The sequence below is a fragment of the Dermacentor andersoni genome, chromosome 1 (genome assembly GCF_023375885.2).
Source record: "Dermacentor andersoni chromosome 1, qqDerAnde1_hic_scaffold, whole genome shotgun sequence".
NCBI lineage: Eukaryota > Metazoa > Arthropoda > Arachnida > Ixodida > Ixodidae > Dermacentor > Dermacentor andersoni.
Window position 1 is genome coordinate 347,471,176 of NC_092814.1, and position 25,296 is coordinate 347,496,471.

General features: G+C 44.6%; 1 protein-coding gene across 1 annotated transcript; it reads right to left on the reverse strand.

Moving 5' to 3' along the window:
• Positions 1-1,516: 1,516 nt before the first annotated feature.
• Positions 1,517-23,524, reverse strand: LOC126516561 (sodium/nucleoside cotransporter 2-like). Its single transcript, XM_072289325.1, has 7 exons — positions 23,498-23,524; positions 22,961-23,346; positions 17,314-17,455; positions 14,825-15,007; positions 13,970-14,131; positions 7,429-7,554; positions 1,517-1,648 (listed from the first exon to the last, which is right to left on the reverse strand). Exons 1-7 carry the CDS (start codon positions 23,522-23,524, stop codon positions 1,517-1,519), a joined length of 1,158 nt encoding a protein of 385 aa, XP_072145426.1.
• Between the last annotated feature and the right edge of the window lie 1,772 nt (positions 23,525-25,296).

Below are 25,296 nucleotides of genomic sequence, written 5' to 3' on the forward strand. Positions count from 1 at the left end.
GCGCCTACTTAAGCCACCCCGCAATGTATCTTTTTTGTATTATATTCTTCCCTACTTCGTTACGATGGAATAAACAGTGCAAATTTCGCACTAGTGATCATCTCGCACCTGCCTGGTAGCGATGGTCTACCGGACGCCTGCGGCCTGCCGACAACGCCAAGCTACCGAGAAGTGCCGGTCGAGGTTAAAGTAAATGGCGTCGGAACACCGCATAATTTTGTTTCACCTTGAAGCCACAAGGGGCATATCTTGGTGGCGTAACAGCTTCTCGAACGCTTCGGAACACCCACTAGACAGGACGCCAGTTTAGTATAATAAGGCAACTGCAGGAGTGTTCAAGCGCGCGTTGCCAATCTTTTGAGCGTTTATGCGTTCGAGCGAATGAGCGTTTACGTGTGGTTATTGCTTCGGTACTTCTATTTCGAATGATCAACGTGATAATGATACTAATCATTGGGGTTCAACATCTCAAAGATGCATGGTGAGTTTAATGAAGGACGCCGTTGCGGTCGAGGTGCCTCTTAATTTGGAACATATGGGCTCTTTATCGCGCACCCGAAACCGGCTACGCGAGCGTTTTCTAATCCCCCCCCCTCCCCCACTCCATCGGAATGCGGCCGTCGAAGGCTAGAATTGAACCAGCAACATGTTCTGACTATTAGAACGAGCACAGTCACTGAGCAACCTGAGGGTTCGTTTTTAAGTGTATGGTGAGCGGTTTCTTTCTATATGTTATCCTTTTTCTTCGTATTGCACTGTGCCGGAAAAAAAAATAGCTTTGCTGTTGCATTCCGATTAAAGACATCCGCCTCCCTCCGCCAATACAATATATATATATATATATATATATATGAATGTGAGAATACGTTCTCGGTAAGACGAAACCAATTAAAGCGAATTTTCGGATGCGAGAAGCATTGCGTCAATGTGTGCTTGGTTTTACATAGAATTAGTGGCAAGCAACTTTCGCTTAACACGAACCTCTGATTCGGTTAGGCCGAGCTTTCGCAGTCGCCACTGAATCCTCCTATTTGGCTCAGTGAGAGGCCAGGACCGGCATACATGCAGGCAGCGACTATGCTATAGCTATGCACGAGAAAAGAAGGGTGTTTACTAAGGACATGAACAGCTGCGCCAACGTCAACTATAATGTGGAAAAGTGCAGCTCTGACACAACAGAAAACAAAAATCAGAAGGTTTTTGAGGTGTCTTCATAACGTTAATTATTTTGAGGTCTGCGGACAGTACGTAAATGTACAGCAAAGATATAAGCAAGCATATGCTGATGTAGCGGAGCCATACGAGCCTTTGAATGGCGTAAACCTGTGATCAGAAAGGGGCCATACAGTCCCTGGCCGTCTTAAATGGTGGAAGGCGGACGCAGAAGCGCTGGGCTTCTGCATTTACACGGCAGGTAGCGTGGCTGCATGGCACGAATGTGAATTTTCTGCCCCTCTTTCACTGAGACAGGAAATGCGGAATGCAACTTTTCGTAAAAAAGTTGCTCGACGCCCTCTCACGTTTTCATTCTGAGGAGGAACTCGAAGGAGCTGTCCGGGTGCTCGATTTCTGGTAGAAGCATCTTGGAGGTGACCAGCACTGCGGGCGCCGACATAACGCACGCGCTGATGAGGGACGCCACGTCCACCTGTCAGAGTCAAACGAAAGGTAAGGCGAGACGAACCGAGGAAAACCGATAATTACGACACAACACATTTGCGGGAGTCTCTCGTTTTCGCAATGACTGGAGGATTCGAGCAAATGCAAGTTTCGCGGAAAACGCGCAAGGTGAAGGAAGCTTCACGCAAGTTGGAAATACTCATCCGCCGAAAGTTTCTTCGTAGCTGCGGCCTACTTTCGGGTGTATGTGGCCACTTTCCCTTTCACTGGAAGGCGCGTCTCCAAAGGCCATTTCAAAAGTGAGTGGTGAACACCGCACGGAGATGAAATTTATTATTAAATTATGGGGTTTCACGTGCCGAAACCAAGATCTGATTATGAGGCACGCCGTAGTGGAGGACTCTGGAAATTTCGACCACCTTGGGCTCTTTAACGTGCAGCTAAATCTAAGCACACGGGTATTTTCGCATTTCGCCCCCATCGAAATGCGGCCACCGTGGCCGGGATTCGATCCCGCGACCTCGTGCTCAGCAGCCCAACACCATAGCCACTGAGCAACCACGGCGGGTGAGACGAAATTCACCTTGGCTTTAAGCCGACATGTATAAATAATTCCGGTTATGAGGCGTCCAGCAAGGTGTGTTGCGTCAGCAACGGCGAACTGTGTGCGATTTGTCGAATCGTTGGGGCGTTAGAAGAGTGCGGGTGTAGGCCAGTCGGTGAATCATAATTTATTATTATTTGTTTTGAAAGCATATATACATCTGACATAATTTTTGGAAAGTTACCGCAAAGAACACCCACGTGTTTTTTGCGGCAACTTCCAAAATCAAGTTACGAACCCGTGGTAATCGCTATAAATTGGCGTCCGAAGGGATTTTTATTCTTGCTTTTCCTGCTGAAGCGAACAAAAATCCTTGTAGTTTGAATCTGCTACATATATACCAGCGGGGCCAACTGGGCGGCAACTTCCAATATTGTATGGAGTAGGATTGCAGCGCGTGCAGACGACAACGCAAGCAGGCACACGAAAGGCACGGACGTGGCGCTAACTTGAACATTTCCGAGTACCATGCTTTCTTATACATTCTGCCTCAAGCATAAGCGAACATGCATCATAAATAAGCGTAATAATGTGATGTGTGTTCCTTTTCTATGCCCAATGTCTTTCTTGCGCTCTACGTTTTGTAATATATATATATATATATATATATATATATATATATATATATATATATATATATATATATATATATATATATATATGGGCCAGCTTTCGTCAGAGTGACATGTAACAAGACATTCGCGGCCTTTTTTAAACATTCCTAAAATGTTACGACGCATGCGCAAAATTATTCCGCAGTAAATCGATACCTTTATACATTGAAGACACACAAACTGCGAACATGCATAATGCGCGAGGTAACGATGCGCACCGCGTCCACCTATAATCACCATAAGAGCCTCAATGCGTATGAAGTAGAATAGTGATGCGAGTAATGCACGACGTGAATTACGGATCGCAATAACATTATGCGCCCATGGCAAAAAAGACAAGCGAAATAGCTATATATAGGACGGCGGACAATACAAAAATAGGTACAACGCGTTGTGTAAACAATCAGAAAAGCGCTGAATGCGCCGCAGTGAAATCAAACTTAAGTATAGCGGAGGGCAGGCCAGCGTGCGCGCTTGCGTGTTCGTTTATTCCGATTCCTTGATTATACGTTTATACGGTGTCTTGACTGCCAGTACCGTTGCCTTGATTTTATCAAAGGAGTGACCAGGCATCGTGATATGTTTTCATAGGGGGCAATCTTGGAAGTGTCTTGGCGTCAGACTTGTGGTTATTAAATCGCCTTCTAAACGACGTTTCTGTTTGACCAATCTGTTGCATGTCACAGGTATCGCATTCAAGCACGTATACTACGTTGGGACTGTTACACTTTCAATTGCCCCTCTTTTTTACCTGGATACCAGTGGACGAGCTGGTGATGATTTGCGTCGTTACCACGCGCGCACACACCTTGCATGGCGAATTCCCGCGAGGAGCACAGCCATCGTGTTTACGGACCGCGAGCTTTGAAGGTGAAAGGATATCGCTGAGGTTTCTGTACACGACCCTCGGCTGTTCTGGAAGAATATTTTAGGCGTTCCCTTTGTGTTAGGATGTTGCGGTGTCGTTTCGATATAGCAGCTACTTTTGGTTCCGACGCAGAGTAAGTCAAAACGAGATTAGCCTTGGATGTATTGGGAGACATCGGATTGGCGTTAACATCGACCCTGTTGAGTTGGTCTGCGCGCTTTAAGCGTCATTATATAACCATTCCCGGTGGGTATTTCCGTTGAATTCTTGGCAGTTTGAAAGGAAATCATCGAGGTTGGAGCATATTCTTTTAAACCGATGTTCCTGGCTATGAGGTATTCCCGTCTTGCTATGTCGGACGTGACTTAATGGAAAAGTAAGATTTGGTGCCTGTCGGTTGGTTCGCGGAAAAGCTTTGTAGAGAGCCGTCATTGGCAGGTTATGAAAGTAACGTCAAGGAAGTTTAGAGCTATTAATGAGTAATGAAGAGGGAAGGTAATGGACGGATGGGCACCATTAAGTATGTTAATGAAGCTTAAAAGACCGGCCTCCCCATGTGGCCAAATCATGAAAATGTCGTCTATGAAAGACTTATAGAAGGATGCCTTTAAAGGCGAGTTCAGAAAATTATCTTCCACAATGCCCATGAATATATTAGCGTTGTTTGGACATATACCTATGCTACCCATAGAAGTTCCATTAATTTGGACTTAGTGTGAGTTATAGAATTCGAAATTGTTTAACCAGGGCAAGCTTCATGAGAATACCAATAGTTTCACCGTCAATAGGCTTGTCAAAATTACATTCCCCATAGACCTTTCATTAGAGCGGAAATGCCATCGCTGTGTGGTATCTTTGTGTACAGAGACGAAACATCAAGTGTCACCAGAATGCTACCGTCGGGAACACTCACGTCCAAAATGTGTTTCTTAAAATGATTTGTGTCCTTTATTAATGCAGGAAAAGTGGGCGGAATATTATTTATGAGACAATCCGCATACCTACCCAGATATATGTTCAGTTACGGTAACTATGGCAGAGATAATGGGGCGTTCCGGGTTGTTAAATTTATGTATCTTAGGCAGGAGATAAAATCTGCCTGCTACTGGACTAAGTGGAATTAGTGAAAGGGTTGGCGTTTCATCTATTTCTTTTTCCTTTTTTACCAGTAGCGTAAGTGTGTCTTGCAATTTTACTATGAACTCGTTTGTAGGATCGGACGGGAGCGGTTTGTAGAAGTTATGGATCTGACAGTTGCCTTGCAGCTTCGCTTATGTAGTCACTTAGATTAAGAATAAGAATAGCGCCTCCTTTATCAGCAGGCTTAATTATAAACTAAGTAAATTGATATATATATATATATATATATATATATATATATATATATATATATATATATATATATATATATATAACGAAGCCCTCTTGCTGAGAGAAGATAATGCTGGCACTCTGATTATTCCTGCTCATGTGCCCATATTTGAATTATTTATTTGACAATGCAATACACAGTCTGCTAACGCATGCGTCACCAACCCTGGCGATCCAGTCTGATTCTATAATCAGGCGACTTAAGCTGCACCTGTATGTCCCTAGAATGATCGTACCTTCAAAACGGGGACTACAGCTACATTTTAGGCAATGCAAGAGACAGAACACCGTCTGGCGGCTTTCTTGTTTACTTTGTTACTCTGTTCACGCAGTTTATTGATCATACATCTCCCTGTATGGCCTATGTAGCTTTTTCCGCAGCCTAGTGGAATGCAATATATAACGCCTGCACGACATTCGATATACTTGTTACTGTGCTGTTTTCTGTCACATATTGCTTTTGCGACTTTTCCTGGATTTCTTTTCTGGCAGAGGGCATCTAGTTTGTTCGGCGCAGAAAAGCCCACATTGATGTCTGCTTGCTGGCCTGTTTTCTTTAGGTTATGCGAAAGACAGTGAATACACAGGACCATACAGCAATATTTCCCTTGTCAATGTTGGCACCCACTTCCGTTGCAGACACGCCTTCCCTCTGATGTGCCTGTTTGAGCTGGCCTTTTTGCAACAGATACCAGGACATGCCTTGGATATCCAGCCTCGCGAAAGCGTGTGGCCTGCAATAGTGCATTAGATGCGGTCATGATTTTTGTAATGCGTTTTTGAAGCACATACTTGCTATCACCCTTTTCGGCAGATTAGAATGGGATGAATGGAACTGTAGGAGAAACTTATTAGAAGAGGCTTATTAGCATTATAGTCGGATACAACTTAAGTCTGCAGTGAAGCCCCGCCCACGCCCTCATAACCACCAGCCACTGTTCCACCGCGAGGGTGCAAATAGTTCGTACTTTAAACTTTCCCTGTTACCTAAATAAGGCGGTAACCACAAAAATAATATTATAAGCGTGTAATTTTATACGGTTCTCACTCGTCTATTATAGTAGAACGGGGAAGCCTAATTAGTGAACTTAAATAAAACGCTTCCTTCGCTGCAACTATTTATTGTCAAGTTCCACTTAAGTTGGCAGTGAAATTTCATGAGTAAGACGGTGTCAGCAGTGAAATTAACTGTACCGCGAACTTTTGAAGAGTGAAATGTTCAGACTCCATACACTTTGTTCATGTCTGTTGCACACCTCATCGCTTCCGCCGATGAAAAAATTTCTTCAAGAACAGCAGACGCTCAGGAGGTATCAAGTACGACGCCGTTTTGAAATGGTAGCATGACGACTATTTTGTTTACTTCTGTGATTGGCTGGCGGAGTAACAACCCCGCGCGCTCCCTGTGTCTTTGTTGCCAACTGCCGTTCTTTTTTAAGTTGTGTACTACTATAGGATTATATGACCAGCGAGTGTGATCGACATTAAAGATGAAGTTTATATCTAGGAACCTCGTCGTTGCGTTAAGAAACATTTCGCAGGTTAGTTCAAGTGGACAAAGGCAGTCGCGTACAATATTAAAAACACCAGCACATTCATTCGGAATGTGCTGATGCTGTTATGTTATTCGGTTACGTGCAGTCAACTATACTTGACTCCCCATAACGCTGTTTAGCCCTACAGGGCCAAGACATAATTGACGTACCTAAAAAATTTTAAAATAGTTGTCCCTTCAATACGTTCAGGCAAGCCTCTGTCTAAATCTGCAAAATAAATGTTGCTTAGAGCAGGTGCTAGGCACGGCCCTATACGTCCCTACCCCGACCCTATCCGCGTCTGTGTCTTCCCTGTGCCTTCTTGCGTCCTCCCCTGTATCACCAGGACATGCATGCGTCATGCGGACGTGCTACAAAAGTATTCCAAGATGCCATACCAACAAGCCCGCATTGCAGCACTAACTGGTTCGAAAGCCCCCAGCGGCAGCTTCAAACAGGGCCGTCATGTGACTGCGGAACGCCGAGATTTTCGGAGCAAAAGGAAAGAAGCTTATGTCCGCGTTAAGGTCCATAAATGCGGTATGGCGCACAGCCCCCACAAAGTACAGGGCTCCGGGTCGACAACGTGGAAGGCAGCTCGGGTGGGTTGCCTTCACGCGTAGTATGCATCGCAAACGTCCGTCTGTCCACTTCTGCAGGATGAGTGCCCGAAAGCTTATCCTCAAGACAACCATCTTGGCGGTCAGCCTTTTCTGGGTGTTCAATAGACAGCCTGTTCGCACTACAGTGAGATGGACGTATACATCTATACATCTATACGGAACAGCCGCTATTCGACAATGTCTCAGTGCGCACCTCGTAACTGATGAGGGCCGCGAACGTGGCTGCAGATAGGCTGCCGAAGCCCGACGCCATGGCCGTGTGCAGCTGGGACAGCGTCATGTCGCCCACGTACCCGCGCAGGATCCACGGCAGGTCGTTCTGCGCCGAGCAAACACCGTGTCAACTCTCTGAGAGAAGTTCGTGTAAGGCGAAAAAAAAAAAAAAGAGTACAACTGCAGCGCCACATGCGTGACAGCGCTGTCGGAAAATTGCACGCCTGAGTTTGTATTCACTATAGTTGAAACCGAATGCCTTGACGACCGACGGGTTCGAGAGTACCTTTCTTCGCAAGCATGAGAACTTGTTGCTGAGCGAGTTGGTTGAGATCATCGCTCGACCTTTCGTTTCTTACTCTCCCTCCTAAGTCTTCATTTTCCTTTTGGGGCAACCATGTATTCATTACTTCATATGCATGTTCCTTCACCGCAACAATCCAAGGAATTGCACCCAGCAGTCATGTTCCATTGCGGATATGTTCGGCCTTGTTGGTAAGACGCACTGAAGAGCGCAATAAAGGACACGGACAAGACGGGGGGGGGGGGGGGGCTCGTGTATGTGTCCACATGCTTGTCCGTTGTTCTTTACTGCGTTTCAACTTTATTGAGCGTGTTCCTATGGCGTGCACGAGCGCCATCCCCGTATTAAGACAACACTACGGAATATATATATATATATATATATATATATATATATATATATATATATATATATATATATACGCAGGAAAGAGATGACGAACTTTCTGGAAGATTTCTTTTACTTAACGTTTTCGGCTGGTCAGAGTACTCTGACGAAGGCTGGTCCACCAGCCGAAAACGTTAAGTAAAAGAAATCTTCCAGAAAGTTCGTCGTCTCTTTCCTGCGTATGTTACGTCGGGTCCCGCGTGCTGAACTTTGAAGAAAACCCCTATATATATATATATATATATATATATATATATATATATATATATATATATATATATATATATATATGTGTGTGTGTGTGTGTGTGTGTGTGTGTGTGTGTGTGTGTGTGTGTGTGTGTGTGTGTGTGTGTGTCAGAGAGCCGAGAGGCTTGATAAGCCAGCAAACACACTAAAAGAAAAAAATTGATGGCGCACCCATCCATTGACGACGTTAATGCGATTAGCAATCTTTCTTACGATAGCTATGTAATTGGTAGTGCATGTGCTTTATAGATTACGGAGATTACTATGATGATTATTGTATCCCCACGCCATCCGTGAATCACGTAACCTTACGGGCACATCAGCTGGAACACGAAGGGGCAATCTCCTTGGCACCCGCAATGCTGACGCAGTATATCTTATTTTAACCACTGCACCTCTGTTGAAACAGCATCTAAAATTGCATGTAATGGTACATCTAAAGCGCACAAAATTGACATGTTACTCATAAATCTCAAAAAAATGTAGTAATATGGATATACAGCTTTTGCAAACCCCTTGTACACAACGTAACCAATTCACGTATAAGATACGAATTGACATACCAAATTTGTCCGTTTTGACTGTTATAATAGATGCCGTTTACAGAACCACGGTATCTGTTGTTGATGCAGAGCTATCAGTTTGTAAACGTCGTACTTCTATTTTTTTCAAACCTTCGAATTTTTGAACATCTCTTTAACAAAATTCAGTCCCTAAATCGAAATTCCGCTTCCAACAGTCACTAGAAGTGAACTTTCTCTCTCAAATGCAACACATTTCATTAAAATCGGTCCAGCGGTAATCTCAGAAAAATGTGTTTGCGTATTACATGTATTCGAATCGGCCTCGTCGGAGTTGGGCCCGTGTTAAAGCCTCCTCTTCAGCTGAGAGATCAGCTCCCACAGTCGGCAAGTCGTCTTTTTTAGAGGTGGGCGAATATTAAATTCTTCTAATACGAATTGAATACGAATAGTATCAAATATCGAGTGCAATATCGAATAGTCAAACGCAGACGCATGTACATACAGCAGAAATATTTATTTCAGATTAATTAGCTATCACGCGCGTGTAGTGACTAGCGAAAAAATAGACAGCTATCACTTAATAAAAATCAGTTTTAAACACAATGTCACTAATTGTCATTAAAAAGCTGCACAAATAGGCTTTCAACATGAATTCAAGTGTCTGACGAAAACTTGTGTCGACGGGACCATTCATAGTCAGGGGCAAAATGGATGCTGACGTACCCCAAACATAAATCATGATAAGATGTTTCGGCACACGTACGGGAGCCTTGTACACAAAGAAAGGAAAGGGAATCGGAGGATGATTTATGTACGCGTACATAATCATTTTACAATTTTGTTTAATTTCTTTGCAAACAAGGCTCCCGTGCGTGTGCTGAAACGTCATTATTTAGGTTTGCTGTATGCCAGCGTCCATTTTACCTATAGGCTTTCAACATCTATAAAGCCTGGCTCTAAACAAGTTTTTCTAGAATGAATGGCTGTTGTATGACTTCTTTCCAAAAACTCTAAACACGTGGTTGCCGAAAAGAAACAGAAGTGGTGGGAAAAAATCTGCTTAGAGGGACTGACAACCAATTTTCATGATACTCATTTTTTTTTAGTGAAATGGAAAGCTTACCGGTCAGAGTGTCTAATCATGAAGTGCTAACGCGGAAAACGCCGTGGAACATTTTTATCAGAATTTTTCGATCTGCAGTGAGGATGCATTCGTTCACTGAGAGTATACTGAAAACGGGGATAGGTAAGCGCGATAGCGATTATACGCCGGCATTAGTGGGGATGCAGACGACAAGTGTGGCCGTATAGCTATGATAAAGTATGATTTTGTTTATCAAGTCGTTGTTCCTGCGATTCATGTTTTCCGAATTGTTAAATGACTTCTGCGAAAATAGCTACGTGTTTTCGTGGTTTCCTGTTCAAACTGCTTTGGTATTTAACCAATCGGATTGAAAACGAAACGACGCCTTCACACGTGATACGGAGTTCAACGTGTTGCCGTAACCACGCGTGTGTTTCTGATTTCCGAAGCATAGAATAATGCGCGAGTGTCTAATAATATACCAACTGCAATTTTAAGCAATAATTATGATGTACTTAATAACAGTCGACTTCGTACAGTAATCTCATAGAATGCATCCGAAGTACCAAGATTTCACCGCCAGGTCTCGCCGCTTGCTGGTTTTTGAGATTTTCTTTGCCATTTTAAAATTATAATTACTAGTTAAATCGCGAAGAGCGTGCTGGATTCTTATCACTATAAATCACGGTCATTTCATTTCCATCAATGTCTCACAACACATTCTGGCCGGTTGTCAGTCCCTTTAAGGAAATTGGTGCCGTAAATACATGTGATAGGAGTGCAAGGAAAAACAATCCATGGCTGTAGCCTAAAAAAGAAAACTGCCACACGAAACACTAACTGACAGACTACAAGCAATACTCACTGGTAATCATGTAGGCTACCGCCGCGAAAATGAAAAGAAAATTTGCATTACCCATTTTGTTTATGCATTGCTTCGAAAAGTTTGGCGCTCTTTCACTCCTGACAATTTGTTTATAGATAACTTGGTGTGTAGCAGACGGAGAACAGTGTCAAGACTTTAACAGGTTCATTTCAAATATTCGAAAATGCTGAATAGTTTATTTTCGAATACAAAAATGAATAGATAGTATGTATTATTCGATTCGTATTCGAAGCTTCTAATATTCTCCCATCCTTAGTCTTTTTTCTACTTTAATTTCCTGTTTCCTTATTAGTAACTAGAAACTTATCGGAAATTTGACCTGTAATCATAATTAAGTCAACATTTCAGTTAAGTAAACAGGTAATTTCGCGCTATGATTCATTTTGGAATCATTGTCTGTCCCCTTCGTATGGTTAATCATTTTCAGTCATTGATTATTTAGCTTGCACAAGGGCACTTCACAGTCAGAAAGTGTTGTTAATTAAAAATACATATCATGCAAGAATCCTTCCCTGGAGAAGGTCGCTACAGCAATAGCAGTAAATCACGGCCCGGACACACAGAGCCGTTCACAGAGCCGGATTTAGAGAGCAGTCTGGAACAGCCTTCCGTACCACATCGCTGCTGTCACCAACACACCTGCCTTCATGTAAGAAATAACAGTATTTTAACACATTTTAATTTATTGTGTTGCCACCCATTATGTAACACTTTGCAATGGGCCTTTAAGGAAATAAAGTGAAAACGGAAGAATACGTGAGAAACATAAACGAAAGGCGCCGGCCAACTGTTATAGATCAGCAACTTGATCTCAAGAGCTCCGGTCAGAGAATACTACGTCAAACTTGGTAACAAAATCCTTACGAATCGGGCCCTTAATTCGCAGGGTTTGAACCCGGAGGTATGTTGTCGGACTCACACGACTCTGCTCAGTCAGACGCAGAGCCACCCGGAGCTCACTCGGACACAGACTTCGCGAGTCTGAGTCCCAGTGAGCTCCAGTGGACGCCGGTGGTCGGGAGTCCGAACATGAGCGAGCCCGAAAGAGCAATCGGATGTGTGAGTTTGGCTTGGTGAATCAAAGTGAGTCCGCGAGTGACTTCTTTAGGGCGTAAATCCGACTTAGTGAGTACGAAGGGGGCATGAGTGAGCGTGAGTGAGTCGAAATACTTATGAGTGAGTTCCAGTGAATATTAACTTTCGTGGAGCCTTGATCAAGTACATCTGACTCACGCGTAATTTCAAGCCTTTCTTGAGTTCATGATACTACGTACATGCTAGGTAGAATTACCGAGCTCGACGTCGCGGTTCAATGATGGGGGTGAAATGCAAAAACGCTCGTGTACTTTGACTTAGGTACACGTTAAAGAACCCCAGTGGTGCAAAATCATTCCCGAGTGTCCCTGAGGTAGAGCTCGCATGCACCCTGCTGCATCTATGTGTCTCCACGACCGGCGTCGACTGGAACAATGAGAGCCGATGTTAGAAAATGTGACAAATGGAAGGAAATTGAATTTTACGTGCATATAAGGTGCCACCTAGGTTATCCAGTGAATTGTGCTGATGCTGCAGCTATGCACTGATCAGGAAACATATTAAGGCAAGTTTAAACTGACGAAATATGCTACAAAAACTCTTTTTGAGTTATTTAGTGGCAATAAGTCATTTGACCAGAAAAATGAAGGTGAAACTTTCATTATTTCTCTTATTTTCGCATTGGCACACTATGCATGTGACGTCACGGATTTCAAAGTATATTTGTCTTATTTTTGTCGCTCCGTGAAATTTTTTTAGACCTGCTAAGTTCAGTCTTTGTTTTTTTCTGAATTCACCGTAGTCCATCTTTACTGATACTAAGCACGAGGTCACGGTATTGAATCCCGGCCATGGCGGCCGCATTTCGATGGGGGCGAAATGCGAAAACGCCCGTGTACTTAGATTTAGGTGCACGTTAAACAACCCCAGGTGGGCCAAATTTCCAGATTCCCCCCCCCCCCCCCCCCCCCTACGGCGTGCCTCATAATCAGAAAGTGGTTTTGGCACGTCAAACCCCATAATTTTTCGTCTTTAGTGATAGAGATTTTACTGTGCCCGAGCAGAGACTGACAAAATCGATGACGTCATGGCGAGCTGGTGTGAAAACATCGAGCAGGCGTCGCCACCAGCCTCCTATTCCAGTCATTTCTCTCCTCACGGTTAGAGTGGCATTTTCGTCATTGTAAAGATGTAATTTACTTATTTCTGCGTAGTTGCATGGCGCTGCAGTACGGCCAACGCAAATCACAAATTGCGACTTTATACAACACTCTTAATCGAGCAAATAGCCCTACAGTGAGCCGATAATTCCCAGTCCGCGTGAGTTGTGACCCTGTATTACGGGAATTTCAGTTAATTGAATTTGACTCTGCAAAAAGAGTGAACCTGTGATTTAATGAGTCTAATGAGTTTAATTAATAGTCCATAAGCCCGTTAATCTGGCTCAGCCAGGATGAACCCAATCTCGGCCAGCTTGAGTCCGAGTTAACTCGGTTGAATCGTGCCTTTGATGAGTCGAGCTGAACCGCTGAGCACGCTAAGCTAAAATATATTTCGTCAGTCTGTCGGAGCGAGTGATATTCGTTTGCGGACCCATGCACCCGTGGGTGACCAACTGCAATTGCCTCCGTTCTTGCTCCGTTTCTCTAACGTATATATCTTGTGCGACGGGAAAAGAAAGAAAGATAACCGGTCACATGTCAACACATCTCCCTGTTGTAATCGCGGATTTGAAAGAGACAAAAAGCTAGAACGCTTCATTTTTTCGTCTTAGTTTGATGAGTACCTATATATTCTTACCAATGATTCGGTGCCGAAAGGCGAACAAGGCTACAGGGAGCGTCTGGAATGGCAGACTGCGTTGTCTGGCTAGCGAGGCGCTTGTGGTACGGAAACAAAAATGCAGTGCAGCAAAGTAAGACCAACGTATATTTACACGAACAAAGACGAGCACTGTGCCGCTGCCCCAGATTCCCAAGACTGCGTCACTTATTCGGTATAGGCTGGACCTGGTGCTCCCCATGAGTCGTGCGAGAAAGCCCGCGGTGCCCACCTGTGCGGCGACGATGTTTGTGGCGACGCAGAGGGCGTCGCATGGCGACACGCCAGTGCTCCAGCGCAGCGAGGCGGCAACGGACAGAATGGCTTTGCGCAGACAGCCGTAGTAGGCGACCAGGGACATCAGGAAGGAGAAGAACACGGTCATGGTCATGATCTGCGCGACGCGTGGACAATCCGTGCGTATACACAAAAGGGCCCGGCCATGCGTGAGCGTTTACATCAGCGCCGCTCAAAAGGAATCCGGCCATTGACCGAGAAACAAAAGTCGCAAGATCTTTCACGTGCACATATAGTACCTCTTCCATCAAAACACACAGCTCTGTCAAGCTTGTCCCCTCAATAATTAAAGGTCACACGTTTTCTAGACATCTTTTCTCGAGTGACGACATTAACGCGCGAATATTTTAACACCTGAAGCTTCATTTAGCATCTTGGCAGGGAACATATGGAACGCAAGAAGCCGCAGGGACAGGAGCGAAATTAAATTATCCGTACATATGTAGTGTTGTGTCTCCAGATAAGAATAAAACACGGAGTCCCCTTTATTTACTCGTTCAGCGTAAACTTGTCATGGAGACTTTTGGTTGTGCGGTATGAGTATTCTTAGTGCGATCTTCTCAACTAACCAGTTGAGCACATTATTAATGCTGACAAATGCACGAAATGCACGTGCGAGGAAAAATCATTGACGCTCACAGTTCCTCGCAAGACCATAGCAACGCACGTTAGACCAAAGCGGACTAGTTTGAAACGTACGCCTGTGACCGCAGAAACGTGAAGGCCCACATACGGAGGGTAACAGACAGGTCTCGTGCGAAACGGAGCGCTTCGTTCGGCCAGTGCTCACGTGGAAGGCGAAGACGTGCGGTTGTCGCGGCATCGATTCACCGATGACGCCCGTGGCCGCGTGGCCGAACGCGAACTGGGCGCCCACCCGCGAGTAGTTGATCACCGCCTTCAACTTTGTGCCCAGGCACGTCACCACGCCGCGTCCCACCGACGAGCGGATCATGATGGCGCCCAGCGCGAACTGTATCAGAATGCCGGACAGCACCACGTGCCAAGAAATCTGGACATGACACGGTCACCGCTCTCATAGCCTCTGATTGATTCACAAGCTGAAACAACTCAGTAACACATTCGCATTAACAAATACAACAAGAAGAGACTCGTCTCTCTCGCCCGCGTGAATAAATGTTAGTGCATAGGAAAGAACACGAATGCAGCCATCGCTCTCTCAACTTGGTTCAACTATTACTATACCAATCGTTTCCGCCTCAACTGAATGTCTGCGGTTGCGGTCATGCACTCCTCTTCCTCCGACTCTTCTGAGTAAGCAGCTCACGTAAACTGCGCACTGAGTCAGCCACACAGGGAAGTCCTAAACAAAACGCACGAACCAGGATCAATGAAACAACGGAATAGTGCATTATATTCAGCGGATTTTTTTTTTTCACTTCATTTTTTCTTACTTATTTAGACATTCGGTATGTGCCACTGGGTGTGTGCCTCATTATTACTTAACTCTCTATAAAGGGTACACAAAGTGGGCACGTGCCACTGTGACGCAAAGGACGTAGAAGCCTCAAATGTATTTACACGTATATGCCAATGTGAGAAGGAATATATAAGTTGGGACCTTTGCAGTGCATAAACATAACCATTACATGGCATTACAAGTTGTATATAATGAAAGTAAACATAATTGTACGCATCGTCGTTATGTATAGCATTTACTTTACCGTTTCACTAAACTTTCGCGTAACATGTACTCCAACACGCGGGCTAGATCTGCACAATTCTTTATGCGCACACAGTCTCGCTTCTCTTTGTAAACGAGGCGAAGGTTGGTGCAATAACGCTGCTTCAAAGCTACATTATATTGGGGCGCGTGTTATTGCAATTAGACATGGTTTAAGTATAATGTAGCACTATAGATTTCGCACACAACTTCTTAGAAAGAATTCTGGCGCTATAGTTCTTCAACTGATGTGGGTACCATTATGGGTATGCGGCCTAGCCTTATCGGCTAGGTTGCAAACGCACTAGCGGTGTCAGATAAGAAGAAGATATTGTTCCATTTGTTCAATTCGAACAAGCGTCGCTAAGACCTGCGAACACGCTAGTGTAAGGTCATTTGCTTGCGTTTATCCGTGACGCCGGCCTGTTAGACACGAGATCTATTTCATTTGTATTTTATTGCGATAGCAATTATAGGGACACTACGGGCGAATTTCCGCTGTCGCCGTCGCCGTCGTTGTGATGTTCCGTATAAAACCCAACTACGATAAGGTTCCATCGCGTTTCGCGGCACCGTTTGCTGTAGGCGTGAGGAAAGAAAGGTGAGAGGGTGAGGGGAGAAGAATGGTGGATTGATGGGCGCCATCTTCCTGCTCGCCCACTGTGGTGCGCGAAAGGGGGGAGGGGGCTGAGCGCGCGCTAAAGGGGAGAAAGGGCGGCAGGTCTGCGCGCTAGCCCGGACGCTGGTGCGCGTAGTTCGGCTGAGCGCGGTCAAACGCAACCTCTTTTAGAGGTTATCTGCGACGGGTATAAAGACATCAAGAGCCCAGATGGCTTGTGGCTTCGTGTGCGCTATGTTCTCGCCGACCTAGGCTCGGAGGTAGCGTAATCCCAAGTTTCTAATACGCGCTGAAGCTAAGGCAGCAAAAAGCGTTCGCCCGGCACTGCGGCCGCTCTTCATTACGGCATCGTTCTGACAGCGAGTGTCCGCGCCCATTGGGTGAGATCTTCTCATGTTTGCCTGTGTGCGCGTGACACCACGCTTGTTAATTTATTTAGTAAGCGAATGTTTGCTGCAATTTACACAGCCGATAAAACTAGTAAGCTTAGTTCGCCCACTGTCTAATGATTTGCTATCGCAATCGATGTTTCACCTTTCGGGCGAAACTGCGACTTCTTGTTTTGCCACTGTCGCTAACGCGGCATTATGGCCGGCCCTAATTGTTCATGCCAGTACCTTCTCAACAACCTGCATTGTCGCAGTGTTGCTGCAACGATGACAATGACATTGCGTACTATATATGTAGCTAATGTCACCGACAGCGCATCGGATTGCGCAGCAGCTTCGCGATGAGAACGGCTTCCATTACGTACGCGCTCAAGCGCAAAGCTGTCACCTCTTTTCTCTCTCTCTCTCTCTCTCTCTCTCTTTATTTTCTTTGTTTTTTGTTCCAGCAGGACTTGGCATGCCAATGGCGAAAGCCACTATACAGCGAACAGCGCTATACAGCGAACAGTTAATCCACGAAACTGACACTTATGCGCCGCGCGGAACAATAATTGCGAAGACTCGAACAAGGGTGGTTATACGCGCACCTTGCGCCTCTCGCACGAAAAGATGTAGCAGATGCCCACTATGGCACCGACGCCCATGGCGGACCAGATGCGATGCATGTCCGGAAGGCTGTCCACCATGATGCAGCCAGCGAGCAGGGCGTACAGCACGCACCAGGAGACCCTGCAAGCATTCGTTGGTGGCATGCCAGTGCGGAGAAGCGGTTCACTGACCTTGCTCACTTCTACTCACGTGACCACGCCATGCGCACCCGCGCCGGCGTAGTCATCTAGTGTGCTCGCCCGAGTCAGTGCCCACACTGATGTGCGCCGCTTGCGCTGACTAAAGAAACTCGTTCGAGTGGTCTGACGTCACTCTCGCTTGTGTTGTCTGATCGCCCGCTCAGCCGCAGCGGCTTGCAGTGTCTTCTGAGCGGCGCTCTTGCACAAAACCAGAACTATCTCGCTACTGCGCTACTGCGACATGCCCGATTGACCTCCAAGTCGGATTCAGAGCGAGCGCGAAACGTGCGAGTCCAAATCGGCAGGAGCAATTGGGACGACCAGTCGAGTATATATGCACGCGTTAAGTTATGACGGATGCAACAAGCCAACACCGCAATACTCCGAAAGGCCGTTTTCCAGGGGCTATAGTACCGATACAGCTATCGTTGCAGAGGAGTCGGCATTAAATTTCGCTTCCATCTTTGCTGTATACATTACTCGTGCAGTCAAACACGGCGTGAGGCCGCTCTGAGATTTTGGTGGTTGCTTCATCAATCTGTAGTCTCAAAGCGACACAGGAGCTATGAGGGACATCCCAGTGCAGGGACCTGGGTTAAGTTCGACCAACTGGGGTTCGTTACCGTGCACCCAATGCTCGTAACACGAGCGTTTTCGTGTTCCGCCCTCATAGAAATGCGACCGACGTCGCATTCCGTCAATCAGCAATATATATTTGATGCAAAAGCGAGTGAACTTTATTAGTGCAGGTTTCAGCCGACGGACTGATAAGTGACTAACAGCACTTAGGTATACAATGAAACAACTGACCTTAATGAGCACAGTAAAGTTACTTTCTTGCGTCGTCGGCCGTTTCTTTCGCTGCTTGTTGGTCAATAACGCGCAGTTTTACTTGCCAATACACAGTGGGCCATATTTTTTCTGAACACTAAAACAAAACTACAGACCAATCTGCGATATGCGTTCTCCCAGTTTTATCTAAAGTATTTGGGAATGCAACAAACGTTCCGTCGTGCAGATTTTTTACCAAGTATATACAATGTTATCAGTGATGCGCAGCATGGTTTCTAGAAAAGTAAATCTTGTAAAAAATATTTTTTTGAACTTTGAAAACAAACTAATTAAAGACGTCCAAAATAGGCTCTGTACATTTTGGGTTTGTATATCAAGTAAGGCACTTGGTTCATTACGCCATAAAGTGCCAAGTATAAACATAGCAAAAACGATGTGCGTGGAGTGGTTCTGAAGCTGATGAAGGGCACTTTAACCAACCGCCATCAATGGGTTAGTATAAATAACAGTGCATTATCTTGTGCCGATATAACCAGAGGACTACCGTAGGGCTCAACATCTGGCTAGATTTATCATTTATACAAATGATTTATGTCATATCTTCCACGTTCTGCCAAGCTAATAATGTATGCAGATGACACTAAGGCTATTTTTCGGCAGTGCATTCATTCATTAACCTTAAAACAAGGTAATTCATTACATAAATAAGCTACTGTGCTGCCATAGTTGAAATAAATTGCAACTAAGTGCTAGCAAGACAAAGATACATAATATTTGATCCAGTCAACAGACTATGTAAAGACATAATTTTTTTTTTTTTTCGAAGACAGACACTTAGAGCAGGTAAAGTTGTCATGAGTATGGTTGAACGGATGTTTGGCGTGCAATAGGCATTCAGAAAAGCTGGCGATAGAACTTATTAGAATTATTAGTTGCTTATAGAAACTCACCAAAGTGGTTACAAAATGCATTATATTATGCTCTGTTCACTTCTATAGCAACACCCTGCATTTGGATATGGGGTACAACCGCACATAGTAATTATCGAAAACTGATATTTGTGCAAACATCAGTTCTACGTGCATTTGAACAAATATCATGGCCTTATTAGGGACTAGAAAAATCAACCAATTTTTGAAAAATCTTCAGTTTTGAAAGTAACGCAACTATACCATTTCAAACTTTTACAATGGGTTCTACAAACCAGGCCTGGGTGTTTTCAGAATACATCAGGGGGTGCATATACAATATACGTCGGCAACGCAGAAAAACACTAGCACTGACGATAAATTATGGTAAACAATATACGGAATACCAAATACCTGCATTGCTATATATTCGCTTACACTGTCTTATAGGTATAGATGTTACGCATTTAGTACCAACTTACAGACACGTAAGTTATAAATTGAGTTTGTATAGCTAATGGAGTGTTTTGTATTTGCCTTTTCATACTTTAAGACTTTATGTCATTTTGCATTGTGTGATATACATACATTTCTTCTATTTCGCGTTATGTACAAGTCTGTGTTTCTATTGAGTTGTAGATTTCTGTGTGAATGTTGCGTGTGTGAAAGTGTATCTCCTTCAAAATTATTAGAGGTGCAATATATTATTGTTATTATCATTCTACTTCATCCGTCTGCATGCCAGACTGGAATAGCAGCAAAGGTCTTTTGTCAGGCTTTGTAGCCATTAGCCTCTGCTCCCGTTCCTGTGAGCAGGCAGGACAAATACAATTCAATGCAATTCATACATATGGCTAGACTGGTAGGTGGCATTTCGGAATAGGCATATATCTGACTTTCACCGAGTGCAGATTGTGGGCATTGGCAATTTTGACGACCTTCAATCGTAGGATGATATGCATTTGTATTATATAATTATAATTTGTTTTGTTTTGTTTTTTCACACATTGTAGCTGCATTCTGCATTTTAAAACTGCACTTTTTTGCTGCGTTTAGCAGTCGCATAACTTGCTTAAGTTTCATTCCACTATGTGTTTGCCATTTTTGTAGTTAGTATTACCAGTTCAACACTGGCTCCTGTGTGTTACGTTGTGCACGATTATTCATATTATTATTATTATTATTATTATTATTATTATTATTATTATTATTATTATTATTATTATTATTATTATTATTATTATTATTGGCATCCCCTTTGACACGGGGCAGTGACAAACAGTCACCTAGCCTGCTTGAGTTACTCAGGTGTGCTAGACGCGTGCTTTGCATTCTAGCATTTTTGTATGCATCTCTATATTTTTTTCTCTTTCTTAAAACTCTAGCTACATTGCACCCATACCTATGCTTGTAACGGATCTGGTCGCATCAACCTCTTCCTTGCCTTTTCTTCACCAATACTCTAAACGTCTCTTGCTTATCTCGGCTGCTGACGGTTGACGCTTCCGTCCACTTTAAATCCAAGCGCTTCTGGAAGGTGCACGTTACCTACGGGTCTCACTGGGCTAATCCCTTCGCACTCCATTAGGATGTGCTGAGTGGTGTCCGGATTTTTCACGCGGCATACACATGCCTCATCTAGTTGCGAATAATTGCTCCGGTATATTTTTGTCCTTGGGCAAGCAGCCCGAGCCTCGAATAGCAAGATACTTCCCTTCGTGTTATCGTACAGATTCTCCCTTCTAATTTCTTTCTTCTGATTCTTGTAAATCTCCATGGTCATTTTCGCTTCCATTCTTTGCATCCAATTCACTGTCTCTGTTTCTCTCACATTCTTTCTGGTGAATCCTGCTTGTCTGTTTTCACTTTCAATTATACTAGCACTTGGTTGCCAACTTCCTGGACCTCTTCCCCCATCTGTGTCCACGCTTTTCAGATGCACATACTTGTGCGCTTTAGCCACTCATTTATTTTTATCCATGTTCCCGCGAGGTCTTTCTTCAAAACTAATTTTGCCCTGCGCTTCTCTGACTTCAAAGAAGGCCCAACCCATGTCACCCTGGACCGCCTCATTTTGTGGCTTTGCCGCGTGCTGCCAAATCGAACCGGCCTACCGATGTTTAGTTAACTTCCAGTCCCGACGAGATATCCGAATTTTAAGCACGGGATGACTTTTGCGAACATTAGCGCTGGCACAATGACTACTTTCCAGATTCCACGCGCCACCTCATACTGTGTCCCCAAAGCGTTCTGCGTTTCATCATTGCTGCATTCCGCTTGCACTTTATTTTCACATTGTCTTGACGGACGTTTGGCTAAGCCTTTTTTTGTTCGTTTATGTATACGCCGAGGTATTTGTATTGCTTGACTATGGGTATGATTTGCTGTTGAATTGACACCCCATAATTACTCGTCTCATCATTAAGGATCATAATTCCCGATTTCTCTGCGCTAAACTTAAGACCTTAAGAGCTACATTTGTCGCTTCATTTCCACACATATCCGCAAGTCTCTGTAAATCCCTTGCACTGATCTCTGTAAATCCCTTGCATCAGTCCGGGGACCTTCTGTTGCACCTTTTGTCCATTACGCATGTAGGATAAATGAAACCCTAATTCACTGTTTTCCAGTCGTTTTTATCTGTCCTTAACGTAAAGCGCGAACAATAATGTAGACAGAGGACATCCTTGCTTCAATCCTTGGCGAATTTCCACCGCTACATTACATTTTCGACCTTCCCATACAACTTGTGCTCGGTTGTCTCTATTTTATCTCCCGCAGCAGCTCCGCGCTTTGGATTAGGAGGTGCCCCTGGCGGCACTTTCTACCTTGGGACCTCCTATAGCACTTGAAATTATGCATTTATCGCAGTTGTATCTTAGAAATAATAAACTTCGCAAACTTCACTTCCCGATTAAAAAAACGCATGGCGGCCTGACTCCTTTTATGAAACCCGCACTAATTTTCCTGATTGAATCGCATGCTACGCACACATTAACACAGAGCGCTCTGTTCACGCTGTAGTGGGAGACGGCAAACGCGTGAAAGCAGAAGCTGATTTTTTTTTTGTGTGTGGCAGGAAATAAATGATAGGCCACTTCGCGCACTCACGGAGTTTTTCCATCAAGCTGAGCATTATCGACGTTGAATGCTATTGAGGCGAGGAAGCCGCGCAACGCTTCAAGTGCACCTCTTAATTGCAGTTAGGCCCGGAAGCTGAACCATGACATATATAGGAGACTTCCTGCCATAATCTGCGACGTGAATATTTGAAGTAAACAGATTACCAGTTGCATGGGCCTTTTCCTATCGCAGGAAGGTTCCTCGTGTCTTCACGCCGAGACGGGAAACGCGTGGACGCAGAAAGTTATTATTTCTTTGTGGCAGGCATTAAAGGATAGGCCACTTCGTGCACTTTGCGTGTGTTTTCATTAAACTGAGCAGCAACAGTAGCAGAAGTAGCAACCCCACGTACATTCAGTCGTAGTGGAACGTTCGAAGAAATCGAATATCAAAGGATCAAATCGACGCAGAAATATTCGAAATTTCGAACATTCGCATAATCGAGTTCTCCAGTTCAACGAATTCCAATGGGTTTCGTGCGCTGAACGACCCATCAGCCTAGCTTCGTTTGTGCACTTACGTTTCTTAGTGCCCAAAGGAGTGCGCCGTTTAGGGCGCCTGTAACGGAACACGAACGGGGAATTTCGATCAGAAATACTCCCCGAGCAGGAGAAGTCACTCACGCGGCACACCCTTGTTCGGCGGCCCGGTCCAGCGCATGGTCGATCCTGGCACCGCGCTTGCGGTAAACACGGCCTGCGAGCCGCGCCACCTGCAGCAGCGCCCAGGCCGAGCACAGGGTGAGCGCCACCAGCGCCTGGAACCGGGGCTCCGAGCACCAGTCGTCCGACGCGTGCCACGACAGGTGCACGGCGCAGCACAGGTACGCGGTGTACAGCGTCACCGGGCACAGCCACAGGCGCGGTCTCACGCGACCGCGGAACGCCAGGGACCAGCGCGGCGGGGGGCCCGCGGCGGCAGCCTTTCGGTCCGCGTCGCACTCCTCGGGGTGTAAGGGGGACGTGTGCGGCACCTCCCGCAACGTCTCCTCCGGAGCGGGACTGGTGGTCTGCCGCAGGCGAACAGAGCGGCGCGCTGGTGAAGCAGCCAGGCCGCGAGTGAACGAGACAGTCTATACGGATCGTCTACGGTCGTCGGCGTTGTTTCCGTTTTCGCCTTTCTTCCTCTTGAGCGAGGGTGTTCTCCGTGTAGGTATATACCTTGAGGCACGCAGACCCTATGGTCATTAAAGAGCCTACGAGCTTCGCCACCACACAGGATCTGCTACCGAAACAGCGGCGCACCCAAATGTGTATCAAGAGGGAGTGTGGAAACTGAAACGGTGTGCCGCCCTTTTGTAATACTTAACCGCATTTGGAAAAAACAAAAACAAAAAAACGTTCTTCCGAATCACTTTGGCGGGTGGTTCTGAAGCTTTCACGGTCAATTGTATATACTTCTGAAACGATGGACATAGTGAAACTAACAAAATAATTGTACGGTGCTTGCCTCTTTTTTGTTTGTTTTTGAACCATATTGCAACTATGTTTTAGAAACACCTTGCACACTTCCGTGCCTCATATGAGGCACTATGAACATCTATGAGGCACGGAAGTGCATCATAGATGTTCTATAGTAACGATGCTTTCCTATCTACAGCGCTGAATCTGCTTGCGGAAAATTATTGACGCAGTCTGTTCAAATATTATTAGCAGTGGTTTAGGCAAAAATTCACGTGTTCTATCACAGAACAAAAAAAAAAGCGATGGAACTGATTTAGAGAGAGGAAAAGAACGCGGATTTTTTCCTCCATTATGGGTGGAAGAAATGTGGCGTCAGCCGAAATTGTTAATGCTTTAGTGCGATTCTTTTTTCACTTCGCTGACTATGAGATTATAGGTACTGTGCCCTTCGCAATATTTGTCTTGCGTTACTCTGGTAATCCATGTATAGTTTTATAACCGAAGGAATTTTTAGTGCTTTTAACGAGCATCCTTTAAAACGCTCTTTGAATTCGCTCTAGTTTCGGAATAATAATGTAGGGCCGAATTCACAAAGCTTTTCGGTTTTCAGTGCTCTTTGTCATTGGCTAGCCTTCTTCGTTAATTCTATGTCCGACATCATGATTGGCTACAATTGGCTCCTACGAACAATTCTAGCGTAATATCTTTTTGGGAATACGAGCCTAGATTTTTTTACTTGAGAAATTAATCGTAAGTAAGCTTGAATATCTTACCTTTGTACTGAGTACGTGCTCAGCGTTTGCCGACGTCCGCTGCCACTATCATCGCCTTTTCCAAAAAATGAATATTGAAGAAATCGTCCAGTTACCTCTAATAAATATTGTTTTCATTAACTTATGGGGTTTCGATGAAATACCTGTTGCTGCCTTCAAGTAAATATGTACTCGGATATAAGTATAACTACAGCGTGAGAAGGAGTCGATATATATAGACGGAATTCCAAACTATGATTTATTTTATTTATTTATTATACCCTCAGAGCCAAAGGAATTACAGAGGGGAGTGGTTACAGCAATAAACGAAAAAAACATGAAAGGATACTGTGACTAAAAAAAATAAGTTACAAAGGCTTCTGTTTATGCAAGTCTAGCTACGGCATCACAATATACTAAATAAGTGGTCATAAGAAATACATCTTATACAGAGTGCCCCAGCTAACGTTAGCCAAGGTGTTCAAACAAGAAAAAAAGATAAAAATAATCACAATGCAACATACAAATTAAAGACCAATGGCTTTCGGTGTTCAGAGATCTGGCGACATAACACTGTAGGTCTTACAATCGTATGTTGCACCGTGATTTTTTAATCTTTCTTTTCTTTGGGTACCTCGGCTAAGGTTAGCTGGGACACACGGTATACACATATTAGCAGTTGGTTATATATTGAAAAAGAAGAAAAAAAGAATACATCTGGTTATACAACGTCAGCTAAAGCAGTTCGAAATTTTTGGTTATCATGAACAGATACTTCTTCGGGACGGCCGTTCCAGTCAACGG

Excerpts from the sequence above, each read along its gene's own strand:
- LOC126516561 (XM_072289325.1), bottom strand. The coding sequence starts at position 23,524 with ATGACCATAGGGTCTGCGTGCCTCAAG. Across the intron at positions 23,347-23,497 it reads TAGGGTCTGCGTGCCTCAAG|ACCACCAGTCCCGCTCCGGA; the intron begins GTATATACCTAC and ends CGCCTGCGGCAG. Across the intron at positions 15,008-17,313 it reads TTTCGTGCGAGAGGCGCAAG|TTCGCGCTGGGCGCCATCAT; the intron begins GTGCGCGTATAA and ends ATTCTGATACAG.